Source organism: Parasteatoda tepidariorum, chromosome 11 (assembly GCF_982258835.1).
Source record: "Parasteatoda tepidariorum strain Cologne lab strain chromosome 11, Ptep-v5.0, whole genome shotgun sequence".
Taxonomy (NCBI): domain Eukaryota; kingdom Metazoa; phylum Arthropoda; class Arachnida; order Araneae; family Theridiidae; genus Parasteatoda; species Parasteatoda tepidariorum.
The window spans coordinates 90,308,110-90,330,703 of record NC_141765.1 but is presented as its reverse complement, the minus strand read 5'-3'; the positions used below and the strand labels follow the sequence as shown (position 1 = coordinate 90,330,703).

At 29.8% G+C, this 22,594-nt stretch overlaps 1 protein-coding gene across 3 annotated transcripts in view; it reads right to left on the bottom strand.

The window, feature by feature from the left end:
- Positions 1 to 22,594, bottom strand: part of LOC107451958 (chloride channel protein 2) — a 168,695-nt gene that overhangs the window by 84,695 nt on the left and 61,406 nt on the right. Inside the window, exon 2 of one of the 3 annotated variants that reach the window (XM_087154576.1) lies at positions 12,709 to 12,840. The exons of the other annotated variants lie outside the window; for them this stretch is intronic. Within the exon in view, the coding sequence (XP_087010702.1) occupies positions 12,709 to 12,768 (60 nt within the window). The 5' untranslated portion in view covers positions 12,769 to 12,840. The remainder of the gene's footprint in view (positions 1 to 12,708; positions 12,841 to 22,594) is intronic. 3 annotated transcript variants of the gene reach the window in all.

The following is a 22,594-nucleotide window of genomic DNA, read 5'->3' as shown; positions in this document are numbered from 1 at the left end:
AGTAAAAAAAAAATGGCTACAGAGAATCAATGTAATTGATCGGCGTTTGTTAATGATTGTGTTCTGTTTAGATAATAATAATTTTAAATTTTCATAAAGAAAATCGATTTTAAAACCGCCTCTGATGTTTTTTTAAAAATAGCCTCTCAAAAAGTAGAACTGACTTGTTAACGACATTACAGCTATTACTCTTTAATACGTTTTTTTTTTTTTTTTTTTTTTTGATTTTTTTAATTTCTTAACCCAGGGATACAACTATAAAACCAAAGCGATGTACAGAACGCTCCCCCCTAAATAACTTTTGATCTTAAAATCGAAATATTCTGTACTGAGAGGCAATATTTCTAATGTAATGAAAGATATTCTAATTTAAGTGTGAAGATGATAATTTAAGTTTCAAAACCACAAAAAAAAAAAAAACATAACTTGTACAGAACGCGAAATAAAAAACGTACCACCCTGAATAACTTTACGGTACTTTAAATTACGAAATCAGACACAAAAACTTACTTTCCATGAATAAACATACCAATTTTTCTACAGATTCGGAATTCTGACCCCCAAAATATAGTGGAGAGTCGCAACCCGGGAAATATGGTCAGGAGAGAGCTTCAAAGATTGGACCTTTAATGTTAATTTTACTTTTTGCGTATTTCGCTATATCTCGAGAGCTTTTTAAGCGAATAAAAAAATATTTGAACACAATTATGAAATTCGTTTGTTCAAAGATAATTAATTCCATGCAAAAAAATAACACCCCGAGGTCATCCCGTCAAACCATCGAGTCCAAAGCTCGTGAAAATCCGATCTTTAGATCAAAAGTTATTCAGGGGGAACCGTTTTTTATTTTGCGCACTGAACAATAAATTTGAAACAGTTTTTAACAATTTTAGTACTATTTTTTGACATGTTTTATCACGCTTTAGAATAAATGAATCAAAAGTTCCTTGCATCCATTAAAAAAAATTCATTCATTAAAATTACAAATCTTGCAACAAAAAAAAAATTAAATTTAATAACAATTTTTCCTTATTTAATTTAAAAAGAACAAAAATTATTATTATAAAGCATAAATTTGTTATGCAAACGTTTTTAAATTTAAAGATTAAAATCTTATATAGCTGCAGTGCCGTGCCAACCGGAGGGGGGGGGCAGAGAGGGTCGTCACCCCCTCTGAAATTTAAGTGAGGGGGCGAATATTATGTTTCGCCCTTCTTGAAATTTAAACATTCGCAAAAATAAAGTCAAGTAAATTCCTACTAAAATAACAGTAAAAGAGTAAAATTTTAGAGAAAAAAAAAATTTTTTTTTCTTCAACTTTGAAGCTATTTTTCAAATAGAAAACTTTATTTTACTCTGGAAATAATTGAGGGGCGAATAATGTGCTTCGATCCTTCTGAAATTTATGCATTCGTTGAAATTAAGTCAAGTTATTTTGTTAATTTCGGAAAATAAAATCTATTTTTCTTTTCAATTTTGAAGCTATTTTTCAAAAAGAAAACTTTATTTTCTCTGAAATTTAATTGAAAGGCAAATTATTTGTTTCGCTTCTTCTGAAATTTAGACATTCAGAAAAATAAGATCAAGTTAAATTAGTAAAATTAGAAATAGAGAAAAAAAAATTTTTTTTTCTAACTTTGAAACGATTTTCCAAGTTAAAAACTTAATTTTCCTCTGAAATTAAAGTAGAGGAGAGAACAATATGTTTCGCCCCTTCTGAAATTTAGACATTCATAAAAAATAAAGTTAATTGGTAATTTCAGAAAAAAAAAACTTTTTTCTTTTCAATTTTGAATTTATTTTCGAAATTGAAAACCTTGTTTTCCTCTGAAATTTAACAGGGTGGCCACTCAAATCCGATTTCAAATTTCCCTGATTTTTCCAGGTTTTCCAGATAAAAATCATAAAATTTCCAGGTTTTTGTTTCTTTTTTCATATAAAGTATAGGATGTGTACAAGAAAAGTGTCGATATTATAAAATATTTTATTCAAAATGTTATTTTTTTAACATATCATCTTGAAAAAAATAATTTATTTTGACAATTTTCAAGATTTTTTTAAATTTATTTTTTAATGTTTTGGTACAAAATATCGAATCAAAAATCATATTGACCAACAAAAGAGTAAAATTAAATATAAATATATAGTTGGTTCTTAAAAAAACATTTTTTTTAAAATTAAAATATGTTATAAAAGGTTAAAATGAAATAGAAAAAATTAGCATTAATGCAACAATTGTAACGATTTGTCGACAAACATTGCTGTTAGCGATTGTAAAAAAATGTGTGATTGGTTGGTTTGCTGAGAAAAATAATTCAGATTTCTTTGATTGGGAGTAGAAAAGCTTTCAGAAAAAGACTGCGATATAAAATCTATTATTAAATTATAACCAACTAATTTTTGGAGAATTTTATAAAGTTAAAAATACAAAAACATTTTGTCAAAATAGAAAAAAAAATTACCACCAAAGCATTGGAACAAAGTTGAGCCATAAATGGATTCAGCCCAAGGAGAGAATTTAAAAAAAAAAAAAAGAAGCTAATATCCTAATCCCTTTTTCCACCCCCACCAGAATCTTGCCTAAATTGCACAGTCCCATAGCAGTCAAAGGTTTCTACATTCGTTTAGCAACTGTGTGAGAATTTTATGTGGCATTCTAGTTTAACAGAGCTGTAATGGAGCAAATTTTGATGCAAGCAAAGTATAGCTAAGTTGATGATATTTCAACTGTTTGGCGATACATTTCCGTTTAAAAAAAGTGGGTATAATGGATGAAATAATTTAAATTAAGAAAATTAGTAAATAATTTAAATTAGTGAAATTAAAAAAATTATCAAAGAAAAATTTCCAGCTTTTCTTTAAAATTCCCTGATTTTTCCAGGTTTTTATCCAAATTTCCCTGATATTTCCAGGTTTTTTCCAGTATAAAAAAATTCCCTGATAATTCCAGGTTTTCAAGGTTTTCCAGGTGGGTGGCCACCCTGTTTAATTAGGGGTGGGCGAATAATGTGCTTCGCCCCTTCTGAAATTTAGACATTCGCGAAAATAAGTAAAGTTAAAACGAAGTTATTTCTGAAATTGAAAACCTTATTTTCTTTTGAAATTTAATTGAGGGAGCGAATAATGTGCCTCATCCTTTCTGAAATTTAGGCATTCGTTAAAATAAAGTCAAGTTAAAAAGAAAAAAGTTTTTTAGAAAAAAAAAGAACATTTTTTTTCAACTTTGAAGAAATTAAAAAGTTTATTTTCTTCTGAAATTTAATTGAAGTGGCGAATAATGCACTTCGTCCCTTCTGAATCTGAAATTTAGACATTCATTAAAATAAAGTGAAATTAAATTGGTAATTTTAGAAAAAAAAAAGCTACTTTTTTTCTACTTTGAAGTTATTTTCAAAATCGGAAACTTGATTCAACTCTTGAAATAATTAAGGGGCGAATAACGTGTTTCGTCCCTTCTAAAATGTAGGCATTCGTGAATATTAAGTCAAGTTAAAAAGGAAAAGTTATTTTATGAAGAATTTCGTTTTTTTTTTTACCTTTGAAGTTATTTTTGAAATTGAAATCTTCTGAAATTTAATTGAGGGGGTGAATAATGCGCTTCGCCAATTCTGAAATTTAGACATTCGTGAAAATAAAATCAAGTTAATTTAGTAAATTCAGAAAACAAAAATTATTTATTTTTTTGAAATTTAATTGAGAGGGCGAATAATGTGCTTCATCCTTTCTGAAATTTAGGCATTCGTGAATATAAAGTCAAGTTAAAAAGGAAAACTTATTTTTAAAATTGAAAACCTTATTTTCTTTTGAAATTTAATTGAGGGGGCGAATAACGTGCTTTGCCCTTTCTGAAATTTAAACATTCGTGAAAATAAAGTCAATTTAAAAAGAAAAAAAAAAAGAAGAATAAAAAAATAATAATAAAAAAAAAATTTAAAAAAAAAACAGTTTTTTAACTTTCAAATTGAAAAGCGTATTTTCTTTTTAAATTTCATTGAGGAGATGAATTATGTGCTTCGCTCCTTCCAAAATTTAGACATTCGTGTAAATAAAGTAAAGTTAAATTGGTAATTTCAGAAAAAAAGTCTGTTTTTTTTTTTTACTATTTTGAAGCTGTTTGTGAAATCGAAAGCTTTATTTTCCGCTGAAATTTAATTGAGGAGTGAATGTGCTCGTCCTTTCTGAAATTTAGGCATTCATAAAAATAAAGTCATGCTAAATTAATATTTTAGAAAAAAAAAACTTTTTTCCGACTTTAAAACATTATTTTCGCAACACGAACACTTTATTTTTTACATATAACTTTTTATATAATTAAATGAAAGAAATGTTTTTAAAAACACTATACACCCCCCCCCCCCCCCCAACAAAAAAAACGCACTGCATAAAAAATAAATCAAGTGTTTAGAAAACTAAAATAATTTCTTCTCTTTTACCCTTCCCTGGAAAAAATAATAAATGCACCCTTCACTGATAAAAATTTGTTCCAGAGCCACAATTCGAAAAATATGGTCCCAATAGTTTAGTCAGAAAAACGATCTAAAGCCCTTTATGTTATAATTTCCCTTTTTGCGTAATTCGCTAGATCTGGAGAACTTTTATCTTCATGACATACTTTCCTTTCTCTTTAAAGTTTATAAGATGAATGAGTGAAATTAAAATTAAAATGAACGATCTCCTGACTATTTGACCTGAAACTGAGAGCATATTTCCCGAATTACACCCCTTTTGGAGCTCTCTTCTGGCCAAACTGTTGGGACCATGTTTCCTAGATTGCGGCTACCGCCTATATTTTGAGGGTTAGAAATCTGAATCTGTCAAAAAAATGGTATGTTTATTCAGAGAAAGTACGTTTTATTGTCTGATTTCGTAACTCAAAATATCGTTTTAATGAGCCTATTTGAGGTCACCCTCTGGAGCCATTAAGACTGAGTCCTAGAACGAAAAGGACAGATCATTAGACCAAAAGTTAATCAGGGTGGTCCGTTTCTTTCTTCTTTTTTTTTGCACACTGTAAAACTACGGTGGTTAGAGCATCCTACTACAAGTCTGGGGTTCTTTAGTTCGAATCCTGCAAGCAGCCAATGAACAACTCCTTCACACATTTCTCTCTAAACATCACTTTCAGGGGTGCCACTCTAAAAAAATTTCAAGACTGAACTCATTTTTTGACCAAATACTGTCTAGCGTTGTTTACCAAACTTTCAGAAATTTATAGCACACTGACACCAAAATTTACCTTTCCTTGATATTAACATATTAAATCAATCATTTGATTATTTTTTCTAATTTTTTATTTTATGTTTTTTGAACAAACAAAACGAAAATAACAGCCAACCTTGTATATTTTTTAACAACTATTACTGAAACCATTCCTCTTCCTGTGTTTCACTTCACCATTACTTATTGTTTGCTCTAGCACTTTAATTTCTTTCTTTTTTAAAATAATAATCTTGATTTAACTTTGACCAGCATGACGATAGGTTATGGTGGAGGAAGCAAACTAGAGCAGACTTAGATTCATTAATAGTACAAAATTTTATTCTACAAATGGATAAAGTTCAGACAATCCCATTTGTCAAGACTTTAAAGAATGAGATTTAGTGAAGCTGACAAAAAGAAGATAAATTAAAGTCATGACATCAATACCATATCATATGTTTTCATTAAGATACAATATTTTTTTATTTCGACAAAAAAAAAATTACAAAATTTCTAATGAAAAAAAAAAAATGTATTTAATTGATAGAATTTATTAGTCTATTGATTTTTCTCAAGACTGATTTCAGTCCCTGAGAATGAAGAGTGGCACCCATGATCAATTTTGAGACTTTGCTTTTAGATCAATATTTGGTTCAAATTCAAATAATATTTTTTTCGGTGCTATTTTGACTAGTTTAGCTCAATTTTGAAAAACCCCTTTTTTACAGTTTATGCCTGAATCATAATGTAAATCACAAATATTGCCCGAATAAATTGTTTTTGAGGAGCGAAAAACCATTTTGTCAGTTATGATCAAAGTATATCAAAAAATATATTGTTCAGTATCAACAAATTTCGAGGAGTTAAGTTATAAAATACATTATTTAAAATTTTGTATTGTACCACGTTGGCAGATGCAAATGCTTTTGCAAAGTCAAGACTATTCACCCCTTTAAAAATCAAAGCCCACGATCAAATAACTAATCTTGACATCGATAGGAAGACAGCCACTACTCTCATCAGACTAAGAACAAAACATCACAAAAACATGAAAATTTCTACAGATGGGACTAGAAAATATCAAAACTGTGGCAACTGTCTTCATGTGGAACTGACACCATATCATGTTTTTAACTGCCCTGCAGTCGCTGCAGGCCTTCACCTCTTAAACCAGTGGTTCTTAACCATTTCAAGCCGCGACCCAAATTTGAGAAATATGTTCATGTCGCGACCCAAAAAAAAGTCGAAATTAGGCTGAGTAAGCCACAATGACTTCTTCTAGGAGGTGTTGGTATTACTTATTATTTGGTGTATTACTAACTTTTTTGGTTCGACTCAGCGCGAGAAATATGCTTCGCGACCCAATTTTGGGTCGTGACCCATAGGTTAAGAACCACTGTCTTAAACTACCCCACAGAAGAGGATTTGTATTCTTTAAATGCCATAGAAATAACAAAAACTATTCAAGCACACCATGAAATATGATTCAATAGAGGATACGACACCAACCAACCAATTAAAATTTTTCCTTTTTAATTTGTTTCCGATTCTTAAATCATTTCTGTTAACTATTTAGATCGTGTGAACGTAACAATTAAATCATGGTCGTCATAATCACCCGAAATAATTTATGCAACAACAACACGTATTAATGTGATAAAACAACTATTTTGAATTAAATAATAACTATTTTTAGTAATAATAAAACTAATTTTAAAATAGTAAAACGACCAAAGTTAATGATTCCAACAGTTTGAGTAAAAAAAAAGTTGGCACGCCACTGTGTAGCTGAGATATGAGTTAAATTATTTCAATAGTAGTGTTTGTCCTTTAAAAATAACACATTTTAATACATTCTAAAATGTATGCTATATAATGAAAAATTGTTCAAAAATACTTACATCATAAACTTATTATAGAGTAAATAGGTGCAAACAGTATTTGATTCCCGCTTTGGAGAAATCCATAAAATTGGAAAATAAGATTAAGAGAGGTTCAAATTTTTAATTTGTCTCGTGATTAAACAATTGGAACCATAACTGATCAGCTATTCCCACATAAAAGAGGATCTTAAAAATATAAATCCGCCAAATTCTGGTCCATTTAAACATACTTATTTAACAAATTAAACACACACAAAAAAAAATCATTTTAATTTATTTATTATATGTGCTAGAAAAAAAAAACTTTGATTCTAAATTATGAAAACAAATTTCTATCAATATCATGCTTATATAAGCAATAGACTAGCCAGATAAAATTGTAAAAAGAAAAAAAAAATTAAAAGAGATTAAGATTAAACACAAAAAGATTAAACATTAAAAAATCAATTAAAAATATTTAAATAAAAATATCATTTTATTTTTTGATAATTAATAAGAATGAAAACATGCTAATCAAATAAAAAAAATTATAAAAATTGAGAAAGAATATTTTTTGGCGAAAAATAGTCAATTTTGTAGTTCTTCACTTTTAAAATGGTCCTTTGAAAGTTACTTCATTTTCTTTTTTTTCCTCCCATGACGAATTTTGTAAAGGATAAGACTTCGATTATTTGAGTGGCTAACGAGGAGGATGGAATTTTCTGCCCAATTCAGGACGACCCGAATTTTTTCATTGGCGGAGAAAGAATATAGCACTCGTGACCTGCCGAAAGAGGTGAGTTTCTTCGGCGGACAACCCTTTTATTTCGATAGTGACCTGAAGTTGAATTAGGGAGTCTGAATTCAACTGTAACATTAAGTCACTATCGAATTAAAAGTTGTCGGCCGAAAAAACTTACCTCTTTCGGCAGGTCACGAGTGCTATATTCTTTCTCCGCCAATAAAAAAATTCGCACGCATTTTCTCAATTATGAGTTGGGAGAGAATTTTCAACTGTGACTTTCAAATTAGCGTCTGCTCGCTGAGTTTCGAACTTATCTGTCTGTAAACTTACTGTAATCATCCAAAATATTACTCTAACTTTTTAATTGCTTCCAAATTTTAACAACATTTTATCAAATGTTTCCTCCCCCCCTTTTAATTAGAATTAGTTAGTTTGATTTAGAATAATTAAAGAATTTGGAATAATTATACAATTTTGAATACAAAGATGATTTGTTTTTTATGATACTCTTTATTAGACGTTTTGAGCTACTATAAATGCATATTTTAAATTTTTTAACTATGATAAAATTATTCTTTACATTCGCTACAATTTCAAAATACTTTATACATAAAAAAAAAAAAACATATACATCTAACTAGATCGGAAAACGCAAGTCCGCATCAAAAACTGTAATGAGACAATATAATTCTAATTACCCAGTAAAAAATGATAATTAACCAAGCATTGGCAGTTTATTTAAAAGTAATAAACTACGAACAACAAACATGAATTAAAAGCGACTATTGATGAAGATCAAATCATAGTTCTAGATTTCAATCCCGAAATTACTTTATAAATGCAAATAGGTAATTTGAAATATTTGCAACGCTTAATTATAATTAGTATACCCTTGTTGAATTTTAGTGTATTATCTACATAAAATTGCCGCGGAGTTTTTGTAACATATATTCAAGTTTTTATCTTCCTAAGCCCATGATTTCTCCTACCACCACCATTAAACAGAGAATATCTGCTTTATGATTGGTCAGAAATAGTTCTGTCGGAATTGATCATGTGACAATAAACGTTTGTTTCGTTATAGTTGTGAATCGGGAAACGGACATTTTTTCGAATAAATCGAGCAGAAACCAGTAGTTCGATTGAATTTTGTTTCAGTTGCATAAGGGTTAGTCTGTGACTGCAATATTATTCTGATCTGCAAGACTCTGACGAGTTCATTGACCCGTCTTAGATTGTGAAGTCAGTTTTGTTTTTGCGTGCTGCACTGATATTTGTGCTGTAACTAAGTGCAGGAAATTGCTTTATTTTCTAGAAATTTCTAATAATAAATTTTTTGAGTCTCAAAGACTGCTTTATTCATCTCCAATCGAAACGAACCACTGTGCTCGGTACAGTAATATTAACGTTACCGTGTTCAATTTTTTAATTTTAAATTATTTGGTTGGAATTTGAGACAAAAATAATCATATTTATTTTATTTCCATCATGCTTAAAATAATAAAATAGTAAAATATTTCTATGACTTAATGTTTAAGATTCAGCCAAAGAACGTATACATAATAAATAAGAAGAATTTCAAATTAATGTAAAAAGAATCTTGTTAAAATTTTCAGTTGTATATTCTTATTTTTAATAAATAATAATAAATTTTCAGTCCTGTATATTCTTAGAAAAAACAAGTTTTTGAAATGCATAATATAGTTTTTATGGCTTATTCATGAATACCAAAAACTTGACTACGGCCTCTGCGCAATTTATTTATTTTATTATTGTTATTATTATTTTGTCGCCTTTTTTAAAAAAATAAATAAAAAAGCCTTGTTTAAAAGTTTGCCTGTAACACTTAGTTTTTTTTTTCTTTTTTCGGGACACTTTTTTTTTTCTGTTTACTCTTTTTATGGGAAACCCATTTATATGTACGTAATGCATTATCTCTATTTAGCGAAATAAAAGAAATGGAATTGTTTTGTTGTAAACAAAATTAAATTTTGCGATAGCAGCGTTCTCTAAATAATATAACTGATAGTAAGTTAAGTTCGATCATTAATACTGAAGGCAGCTTTTAAAAGGTAATGAAAAAAAATATTAGTGTGGGAGGGGGGAGTACAATTCAATTTAGATGAAACGCAAAATTTATTCCTTTTTTTTTAAATTTAAATCTTAGGTAAATTGTTTGGTAAAATTTAAATCTTATGTTGTCAAATAGCAGCTTTATATGATTATCGAACTGTTAAAAATTTCTAATGTGCCCACGTAAAACTATTTTTACAATATACAAAATTATTGACAATTCTTAAAATATTATACGCATTCCTGGTTTTACCCTCTGAAAATAATGTCTATAGGTACCTTTGGGTTTTGTTTCAGGGTTTTTAATTACTAAAATTTTAGATACTGATAAAATGAAGTTATGTAAGTATTTCTCTATCTAATTTCAGTGAAAGGAGAAATGGAAGAAAATTTATGGAAGTAAGTAATTGGTTATTTTTGAATTATATAATTAAATTAAACAAAATTATATCACCAAATTATTCTACTACCATCCAAATTTTTCCCTTGCTTATTCTGAAGTCAGAGAAGAAAAAAAACGCAAGACAATAAGAGAAAGTATAAAATCTAATATTATATAGCATCAAAACCAATGCAAAAATAATAGGGCGAATATTAGATAATATTAGTTTGCGTTATAATAATGCAGAGAAAAAAGCGACATTTCGTATCTTTTCAATATTCGAAAGTTATGCAATTAACGTTGAATTTTTCTGGTTTTCTAATGTTATCTAATATTATGTGTTATTTAGGATGTGATTTCAGAAATTAAATGGAACAATAGCATATCTAATGGAAATGTTTCGATTGTCAAATATTTTATTATGATATAGTATATTAAGGAATATTTTATTTAAAAGGTATTTTTACCTTAAACGTATTTAATCTTAAGAATAATAATTTAACGTTAAATAATAAAAGACATTTATCAGTAGTAAACTTAAATATGTTAGGACTTAATAAAAGCTGAAATATTAAACTCTTTTTACTAAATTGAAGATAACATTATTAAAAAGAGTTATGAAATAATGGCTTAATCACTTTAAATGAAATGTATAACTATAAAAACATTATGTGATATTGTGAATTACGTATAACATTTATTCCATAATTTCTAAAAAATTAACCTTACAATTAAAAAGCCGAAAAAAACAACAATGGGAACAAACAGCAAACCTGTAAAATTAGACCTGTAAAATTAGAATGGCTGCCACCACAATTTTTTTTTTCAACGATTCTTAAGTTTTAATTTTTTATACTGCTGATTTAATCAAAACATTTTAATCCAATACTACAGAAAATCAATTACTTTAAACGACAAAAATCGGCTTGTCTCAAATATTTCAAGTTAATTAATAATGAAGAGACGAAATGTGGGGACTCTTTTTGCGACATTTTCTTTATTCGCATTCATTATATTTCACGCGACATTTGGAAATTCAACAAAAATAATATTTACTTTCAAAAATGCAGTAAAATTGTTGATTATTCAAACTATCAAAATTTTTTTATTTCAGGAAATTGTCATGCACATGCATTACTGAAGCACTTTCTAAATTTTTAAACACACCGAAAATATCATTTAGCATTTTCTGGAAAACGTATAGGAAGAACGTTAAGAAAAACAAGGTTTTATTGAAGCAAGGTCCATTGAACTTGATACTTTAAAAATAAATAATTGAGAGTTGGTGTAGGTAACAATTATTTAAATAGTCAAAATTATACTTTCAATCAAAAATTCCTTTTTTAAATCCTAAAATATGTTAATTAATAATACAACTCAAGTATAATATAAAAATAAGTATAAAGCGTTAATCAATAATAAATTAATGAAATCATATATTTTTTGCACGTAGTAAAATTTATTTGTGCAATTTTCAGATAAAATCAAAAATGAACTTTGTTTTTCACATAAAATTATCCCATTATAGCATAAAAATACTTAGTTTTCATCAAAAATTTAATGTTTCACGTGTAATTCCGCTATTAGTTTTTAAAAGAGAGATACCAGTATAATTATTTCAATTAAAATAAATAAAATATAAGAAAAGAAGTCACTGTTTTTTTCAAAAATTATACCATGTACTTTTACTTGGTAAAATATTAATTAGTTAGAAAACAAATTATCGCATGAAAAATCAAGCCGACATAAAATCTGTATATATTATTATGTATATTTTTTACATATTCAATATTTTGATGAATTTTGTAAAAGCACAATATTTTTGTATAAATTAACATTAAATAATGGTTCAATTACGATAGCTTTGAAATTTTAGTTCATTTTTATGCTGTAATTAATGCGTGAGCATAAACTATATGAAAATGCTAGATTTTATTTATTTATTTGACTTATTTAAAAGCATACCTTTGTAAGAAATGAAAGCTCCTAAAAATTTTGTAACAAAAACTTAGTGTTCCTATCAAGCACATTTTGTGTACAAGATTAATAATTTCATTAAAAATTAAGACTTCAGTTTCAAATTCAAGAAAAACAAATACTTAAAATACAGATTATATTTGGAAAGACTAAATTATATAATGAATCGGATAGTATCAATTCTTTTAAAATAACCTTCCATAAATTTTTGTTCATGGATTTTTACTGACTAACAGCTTTGATTAATATTCCAATCATAGTTCGGCTTTATAGAATCTTTTTAGACAATCAACAATTCACGTAAGTGAATAATGTGGTTCAAAGTCAAGTTACTTTCACATTTTATTACATTAAACATGCAATTATAGGGATCCCAACAACAAGGAATGGATTGAAACACATAAAAGTCATGCAACATTAAATCTGAAGAGCTCTCATTAACATTGCATTCGATTAAAAATGTGTCATACTTGAACAGGACTGCCATCAGATTCATTAATCCAATCATGTCCTTTAAGGGCAGGAAGCATTCTTTAAAACAGGACAAATACTTGGGCAAATCTGTAATCCACCCATTGAATGGGATTTCACGGCTTTGGCAACTGCAGAAAAAGAATTCGAATACAGCCTTTCGAAGAATTCGAATACAGGCTTCGAATACAGCCTCTTTTTTTTTTCCTTTTTTTTTTAAGTCTTTTGCCTTAAATTATATTAATGCACAAATATTTATTTTTTAAATAGTTAACATTAAAAATAACTCATAGAAAAGCCATGAATCATAATTAGAAATTAATCTAGTTTTCTGAGAATTCAGTATTAACCACATCAAAAAAAATTGGTTAGGTCAATTTAATTTTCATAATTTTCTTATTTTACTATAAATAGATTAATAGAACTGCACAAAGTATGTTTTCATTTATATCAAACTATAATTCTGATTAGATTTCTCAATTAGATTCTTAAAATAAATGCTGTCGAAAATCAAAATCTTTCATATAAATTAATAAGTTTTATAAACTGCACATAAGCTACAAGTAATAAAAATACAAATAAAACATAGAAAGAAAGAAAAACGAAAAGCATTTTTTTAAAGCAGAAGAAAAACTACCAAAAATAATAAAATAATTTAAAAATTTTTTTAATAGTTTTTAAAAAAGAATTAAAACCAGACAACAAAATATCAAAAAGATATAATCTTGTCGTCAGCTCACGCGATTATATCTCCAAATTAGAGTGCTTTCTAATATTGTATCAATATAGCCAAAGCAAAATATATTAATACAATAGTGTGAGGAGCACCAAAAAAAAAATTTTTTTTTTAATAAAACATATCAAGCAAAAAACACAAAAAGTAACATATAAAGATGGTAGCGAGATCAGACATCCATTTACTTATTGACATCTTGCAAAAATTATTTTAAAATATTTTCGTAAGTAGTTTGTTAAATTAAAAATTATGAAATTAAAGAGTAAATACGTGGACATATTTTATGGTGCGTTCTTACTGAAGTACAGAACCGCATTCAATTTGTCTGTTACAAGTTATTGCAATTAGTTATAGTTATTTTTGGTAGTTTTTCGTCTTCTCCTTCAAAAAAATGTTTTTTCTTCTCATTTTTGTTTTTGTCTTGTGGGTGTGTGTGTATAAGCTCACCGGACAAAAAATTAGTCACCCTAGTGCGCAAGCACCGATGAATCGTTAGATGACGCAGTGGTCAAGTGACGTGCTCAACTGCGTGCCCACTACCTCAACGTGATCAAAGGCAAGTAGCCATCAGTAAGATATTTTTTGCTTCGAGCACAAATTGTGTAGATATGGGTAAGTGTAAGGATGTGACAGAGTGGCAAAAAGGGGTAATTATGTCTAGCCCTGCGCATAGTCATACGCTGAATGAAGTTGCTGGTTTTGTTGGTGTTTCGATGCGAACTGTACAATGTGTCTACAAGCAGTGGTGTATGACACGTGGTCACGAAAAACGACGTCAGAATTGGGGTCGGAATAAGATCCTGCATGAAAGGGGCCGGAGAAGTGTTTCACGACTTCTCAATCAAAATCACTTCCAAATCCGATAGAAATTGCTTCAGTTAGTGAATGAAGGTCTGTTCAAACCTGTTAGTGAGTCAACATTGCCATGAGAGTTGCATGTAATGAACATTTGGAGTCGAACACCTAGTAAGAGGCCATTGCTCACACAGGCACATAAAGCTGCGTGACTTCAGTGGGCTAGAAGTCACCGAACGTGGACAGTTGCTGACTGGCGGAATGTAATACGGTCTGACAAATCACGTTTTTGCCTTCATTCAAATGACGCACGTCGTCGAGTGCACCGAAGACCAGATAAAGCATCTCTTCCTGACTGTGTACAAGGTCAGATTCAAGTCGGAGGTGGGTCTGTTATGTTTTGGGGGTGTTTTTCTTATTATGGATTGGGCCTGAGGTGGGCACTAACATCAACCAACATGTTTATTTAAACATTCTGGGTGATCAGGTGTTGCCTTTCAGTCAACATCTTCATGAAGATCATGTTGTCGATACCCCTATTTTTCAAGATGACAACATCAAAATTCAACCGGCCGGAAGAATATGTAACTGGCTTTATGAACACTCACGACACTTAATTGCATCTCTCCTGGCCTGCAGAATCACCTGACATAGACTCCATTGAAAATTTGTGGGACACGTTGGAACAATGGGTAAAACGCCGAAATCAGTATCCTCGCAATTTGGTGGATTTGAGCGTTCAAATCCTCAGCAAGTGGCTTAAACTGGATTCGACATACCTGCAAAACTTTGTGGACTTAATTCCTAGCCGAATCCAGGTGGTTATCAAATCCAGGGCGGTCTTATACGTTATTAAATTATGTTCTTCATGATTTTTCTAAGGGTGACTAACTTTTTGTTCGGTGTGCTTTCATATATATATATATATACAGGGTGTCTCAGTTAAACGTTTCAGAACTCCTAAGAGTGGTAGAATGCATCCTGACGACTCGAAATCATATAGCAATGCGCGGTCGGAAATGCTTTCCAGACGCGGTAGATGGCGTTGTACGAAAGTTCCGAGCTTTCCAGTGCGTTGGCCTCCTCGGTCACCCCACCTAACATGTCTTGATTTTTATTTCTGGGGTCATATGAAAACACTGGTTTATGACACCCCTGTTGACAATGCTGAGGAGCTGGTTGCAAGAATCGCAGTAGCTGCCGGAGAAATTCGAGATATACCTGGAGTATTGCAGAATATTCGGATGTCCATGCGCCGGAGATGTGATGTGTGCATTGTAGCCGGTGGCAGAAACTTCGAAAACTTACTTTGACCCATGTACCTTATGCTTTTTTCAATGTATTATTAAAACGATTTTTCACTTACGGTCTCTTTTTCTTTATGGTGCTTCTGTGTACATCACCGCTTCTGGAAAGCATTTCCGACCCCACATTGCTATATGATTTCGAGTCGTCAGGATGCACCCTACCCCTCTTAGGAGTACTGAAACGTTTAACTGAGACACCCTGTATAATTAAATTTGGTTTTTCATAGCTGCCATCTAATACGGCCGTTGGGAAAAATTTTATAAAAAGGCAGTTGAACAAAACTTTAAGTATTACGAATTTTCTAAAACTTGAACTATTTTACTCTTTATCGAAATAGTTGTCTAATATATGTTAAACATACATATATGTTTGAGTTACTGATTTGTCATGGTATATTAAAACTTACTTTTAAAATTAAGTTAAAACATTAATGTTACTATCACTATTCTCAAAGACCGTACAACTTCGCACTATGCTCACCTGAATCAAAGGAAGAAAAAAAATTATGCAAATTTGAATATAAATGTTGATCCCCGAAACTTTTTAGGTGCACAGGAAATAATCATCTTACCATTACTTTGCCTTTTTCTTTAATATATATTCACACACTAATAACAATGCGATGGGAATTTTAAAAGGGTTTTACATACAGAAGTTTTTGCTTGAGTCTTACCAACCCAAAACAGCTTTAAAAATTAATAAAAAATGCAGATTATTGTTATTGTGAAATATTGATTTTTCTATTTACATATTCTCGAAACTGTTTAAAATCTATACTGTTTGATTGTAACGAAATATCAATATTAGAAAGCAAGAAAAAATATTTTCTGACATGTTATTTCCAAACATACATAAGACACAAGGGCTGTTCCGAGCTATAAAAATTGGTGGTCCTCAACAACTAAATAAACTGTTTTTATTTCTTTACGCCGCCGTGATAAAAAGTGCCATATTTTAAGTTTTATATTTAACGTCTATACTTTTGGCCAGTGACTTACTTACAATTTAATTTTTTTATACAAAGTTGTTAAGAATGCATCTTTTAGTCATTAATATTTCAAATTTAGATTTTTGACAACAATTTTAGAAGAATATTTACAGAATTATTTTTATTTTATTTTTTTATCAAGTTTTTCTTTTTTTATATTAAATAGAAAATTCATTTAAAAAAATGTTGAGGGCTATAGCGCCTATTGCCTTCAAGTGCTTGTCAAACACTGCAACCATGTATTGCAGTTCTTAGGACATTGTTTCGTGCATTCATATTTGCCTTAATCTTATTCAATACTCTCACTTTTAAACTGAATTTTTTTATCTTCATTTTATTTATTTATATTTATAACCGTCGTTTAACAGCCAACCCATTTTTTGGGTTTACGACTAGTAATGTACATTAATTAATTAATTACAAGCCGTAGCCTTGTAATTAACCCAATCCAGAAGACAAGGGAACTCCTGGATCAAGTATTGGGAGAAATTTGCCTTCGTTGGAATTTTTTGATGGAACAACCTGCATTTGTGTTATAAGGAGAGAAAAACCACGAACACGCTCCACAGTTTACCTGACGGCAAGGGGACTGTAACCCATGATTCGTCTACCACTAAGGTTACTTTACGTTAGCACAGAGGTCGGCGCGTGTCGGGTGCGGATTTTTTATCGACCAGCCATCGCTGGGATTCGAACCCGGTTCACCTCATTGGAAAGCGAACGCTCTATCCACTAAGCCACCGTGGTTCATACTTTATTTAAATATATTAGGCTACGCACCCCTGTTTACTATAGCTCGCCGACCCCGGGAACTCCTTGCACAGTGTTTTCTTTTAGAATGCATTAGTCGCTCATTCCATCTAACTGAATCTACTCCATCCAGAACGGATCAACGATATAAAACTAAGATTTTATTGTTGCCCCTTTCGCTTGGATTTAAAGCTTGCAAGGTGAAAATTCTAAAAAACATTTGCAACAAATTTTGATTTTTCGAATTTTATATTTAATACTGCTAAATTTCGCTGTTTTTCTCAAAATATGGGCATTTTTCCAAACACAGAAAATCATTTTAAAAGTACAACGAAAAGAAAATTTTTAAAAATTCTTATATTTATTTAAAGAAACATAAGCTTCAAGTTCCCTGATTAAAATAATCAACAAAAAATTTTTTTTAATAAATATATGTTACCTTCCAAAGCTCTCAGGGAAAAAAAAAGAAATTTTTTTTTGTTTTTTTGAAACTTAAGAAACTTAAAGACTAAAATATAAAATCGAAATTATTTTTTAAAAAGGTAAGGATATTTTTTTTATCCTTAAACATATGAGTAAGAGACTGAAACAAAACTATAATTATACTGCTATTAGTTTTCTCTTTACATCAAAAGAGCTGGGGGAAAAAATGAAAATGAACAGTTTAACAACTCAAAAGCTAATACGGAATTTAAACTAAGGCAGATGCGTTGCACCTCTTCAACCATAAGTGTAAACTGCGCACAAAAAAAGATATCCTGAATAACTTTCGTTCCAAATGATCGGATTTTCATGTGCTAAGTGTCAATCTTAATGGTTCCTGGGGGTGACCGCAAATAAGCTAATTATTTAGTGCTAACTATAAATTAAGTTACGAAATCAGCCACAAAAACGTACTTTCTCTGAATAACCATACATTTATTTTTACATATTACGATTCTTAACCTTCAAAATATAAGGGGTTGCCGCAATATGGGAAATATGGTCCCCATAGTTTGATCAGGAGAGCGATCCAAAGTTCAGACTCCCTAATGTCAATTTCTCTTTTTGCGTTTTTAGTCATATTTTTAAAACTAATTAAGCAATTCATACAAAAAAAATTGCCCTAAGATAAATTCATGTAAAAAAATAATTTTTTAATAATTATTTATTCTTTTTTAATTTAATTGAAGATGAAAAAATATTGAATAATGAGGTACAAATTTTTTATACCTTATTAATCTACATATTTTTCGATTGAAAAATTTAAAGTTTCAACTGTTTTTATTTAGTAGAAGCCGAGAAAAATTAAAAGTAATTATTTTTAAAAAAATAATTTGGCAACAATGAAGAAATATTTAAAAGGGGCAATAATATTTAAATGTAGTTAACTTAGAAGGAACTTGACTTTCCCGAGCGTAGCGTAAAATTTCATTAACATTTTTTTTTTTACTAACAACTGATTGCTAACTGATTGCTTTTTAATTATAAAATACGATGCGTTTTTTTTAGTCGTCTAAAATTTATTTGTAATTTAGTAAAGGAATTTGAAAAACATTTTATTGAATAAAAAACATTTTATTCAACGAATGTCGAGTGATTATATTTAATGTTTTATATTTTATTTTTTAGTTTGTTTTTTCAATAATTGATACAATTTCAATAATATACATACATATGCATAGATTGGGAATAATGTATTTATCAATTTCTTCAATATATATTTTATAATTATTAATACGAATACGTAGTCGCGTGTTTCGCAGAATTATTTTACCAACTATTTAATTAAATTTTAACATTTTTAAAAATCTTATTCTTTTCGCTACCAAGCATATTATTTTTTCATTAATATACTAATCAATTTTTAGTACTTTAATTTAGGTTTTCCTTTAAAGTAAAATTCCTTTTTAAATTATTGTCAAGTTTTTATTGAAAGAAAATTATTGCTTGCTAGCTGCGAATTAAATCTTGTCAAGAAATTAAAAACATTCTGCTGTTTAAAACTATTCGATGCAAATCAGCTGACTATTTACTAAGTATACTATTTTTTTCGATAAATTATTGATTGTCTTTTTTTATTGTTTCTTGTGACTTCAACATAGATTATCAAAAACAGTGTTGATAGTTATAAGTTTTTGTGCCACCATTTCAGTATCTTAAGGACCTTACGAACTCTGTTTAATAGGAGAGTATCGTATCAGATATATACATATAAGGAAACAAATAAATCATAGTAGCGGTATTTGATGATAAATGTAGCTTATCGTAATTGAAGAACATGTTGTGCTACATTTTATGGTGAATTTGCGAAAATAAGTTTCAGAATGTACGGAAACATCAGGATGATATTTGCAAATTATCTTTATCCAAAGAAAACAATGTAATCTAAATATTTAGCAGAATGAAACAATTTTTTAAACAATGAACCTCACAACAGGCAACATATTATTTCAACATGTCATTCGTAAACATAACATATTTATTTTGTTATTCGTATTTTAGCAACCAAATTCAGACAATAAAAAAAATTGAAATAATGTTCTGTGATCGTTCCGGTGAATTTATTAATAGTTAATAGAAAAGATCTCGAGTTTGGTAGGCAACAGACAATTTTTCAGCTGATTTTTAATCAAAAAGAAAAGATTTTTTCCTTCTTTTTTTAATGACCTTTGAAAAGAAAATTTGAAGTTATGATTTTCTAAGCTTTTAGAATTTGAATACATAAACTTTTTATCAGGCATTATTTGGGTTTTTTATGTTGTTTTTACTTCGTTTATACGAGGATTTCAAACTGAAATCAAATTTACATAACTTATTATAACTGTATACAAAATTTTAGGGACAATCATTTTTTACAGCTTTGATCGAGTCTTCCAGGCAAGAAAGTTTAAAGAAACAAACAAAATCTGAAGAAAAAAAATGTAAACTGTATAGTAATTCTAATGCACATTGACAAGTTTTTATAACTGAAGGAATTGCTGAATGTTAAATGGCATTTTAAAAACTAATTAAGCATCAAAGGAATCAATAAAAGTAAGGCAATTTTTACGGTTCCCCTGAAAAAGATAGTATATTTCCTCTATTATTTTTGTTTCCTAGAATAAAACTTATTTTTTCATCTCAATTAGTATTTATTGCCAAAATTTAATAAGGGTCATTGGCGCCAATAATAATATTGCAAATTATTACGTTTCTCCCAAAAGATTTAGTACCATTGATTTTGTTTTTTGGTACTAACATATTTTTTTAATTTCAATCACCTTTATATAAACAGATTTAAAAATATGAATCAAAGCAAAATAAGCACGTATGTTCAAAAAAAGTTTCAGAATGCTAATTTGGTGACGCAGTCCACCTATGCTACCACATTCATGTTGACATAATGAATGAAAAATAATTTAATAAAAAGTGTAATAAATATCTGATAAAGAAGAACCATGCTTCATATTTTAATTTTTATCCATGAACGATAGTCTACATACATATTTCTCCTATGTGGCACTATAAACTCTGGTATTTCTCTATCTATTGGCAACATAGTTACTATTCATTTTGTTAGTTTATTTTTGATCATTTCTAAAATGGCTGTAGCAATTTTAAACAAAAACGATGGCCCATAGCCTTCCTCAGAATAAAGTTCCAAGCTGCCCTCTTCTTAGATATTTTCTTCCAGTTTATAACTTTGAGAACTTTGAAATCTGTTTCTAGGCAATCGATCTACCGGATCCTTGGTCTTTTTCGGACTCCAGATGGTTTTGTGTCGAAAATCAATGTGATGGCTCGGTCATCATTCATTCCAATCAGGCGTCCATTTTAGTCTTTGAGCTGATATAAATTTTATTATGTCTGGCTCTTAGTAGATCCTATAAAAGTTCTTGTTTTCATTACACTTTACACCTCCCAAAATACTTGGCAGTATTTTTCTTTCAAAAACCGAAAAAACTTTCTTATCACTTTCAGCCATTGTCCACCATTCAGCAGCGTATGTAACTATGGCCTTGATCAAAGTTTAGTAGAGCAGTAATTTTGCTTTCCTGCTGATGAGATTAGATTTTAAACATTTGTGCACTCCATAAAAACATCTGTTACCAGCTGTTACTCTGTTTCGTCTTTCAGGCGTTACGTCATTAATGGTGCTCAATTCGGAGCTGTTAAAAAAAATATTTCAAAACTGTAGTCACCTATTTTGAGATCGGTGTTATTAAAACTGGTTTTGGTTTGGTTGATTGAAAGTTGCATTTTCTTTGCCTCTTTTTCAAAGAAAAGAAAGGCCGGGCGACTACAGCAGTGCCATCAGCAACTCCAAAAATTTGCACAGTTTCGTAGAAAATTGTTTCTCTGGTGTTAATTGCAGAACCATTGACAATCTTTTAGAGAGCAAAGGTTAAATCCAGTGCGTCTCCCTGACTGATGCCATTTGAAAAATCAACTTGTACCTTGACTCTAAGTTTAGCTTCACTTAAAGTGACCGGCTTAATGAGCTTCCCAGGTACATAATATTCTCTCATTACCTGTATGAGTAACTCTCTATTTACTGAGGCTGTTTTGGAGTCGATAAACAAGTAGTGAGTTTTAATATCAAATTCTCTAGTCTTTTCCATAATTTGTCTCAGGTTAAATATACGTACCGTTGTTGATCTTCCTTTCCTGGAGCCGTATTGATAGTCTGCGTCTTAATATACAGGGTGTTTATGAAGTCCCGGACCCATTTTGATGTTTAATGACTCATAAAATAATAAAGATAGATTAAAATTAATGACATAAATGGTTAGATAAACTCAAAAAGTTTCATGACCCTTGTCAATCAACTTCCACGTGTGCTCCCTTGGTCGCACGGAGAATATCAAGTCGATAGTCAATTTCACGCCAGGTAGTGGCAAGCATGTCGGCATCCACAGAGGCTATTGCGGTTGTAATTCTAGCTTTTAGGTCATCAATGTTCGACACGATCCTCCTGTAAACATTGTCCTTTATAAATCCCCAAAGAAAAAAGTCCAGCGGCGTAATATCAGGTGATCTGGGTGGCCAAGGAATTGGACCTCCTCGTCCAATCCATCTTCCTGGAAAATGGTCATTCAAAGAACTACGAACGATGATACCCCAATGAGGTGGTGCACCATCTTGTTGCAAAAAGACATGAGGCTGAAGCTCTTCTAGTTGTGGAAATACGAAGTTTTCCAACATGTCTAAGTATACGATTGATGAGACCGTCTTTTCTGTAGGCGAATTCAAAATATATCTAGAAGTTCTTTCTTTCATTTTATTTAAAGAACAAATTTTACATTGTAATAAACTATTACTGTAAGTGGGGATTTTGTTAGAAATT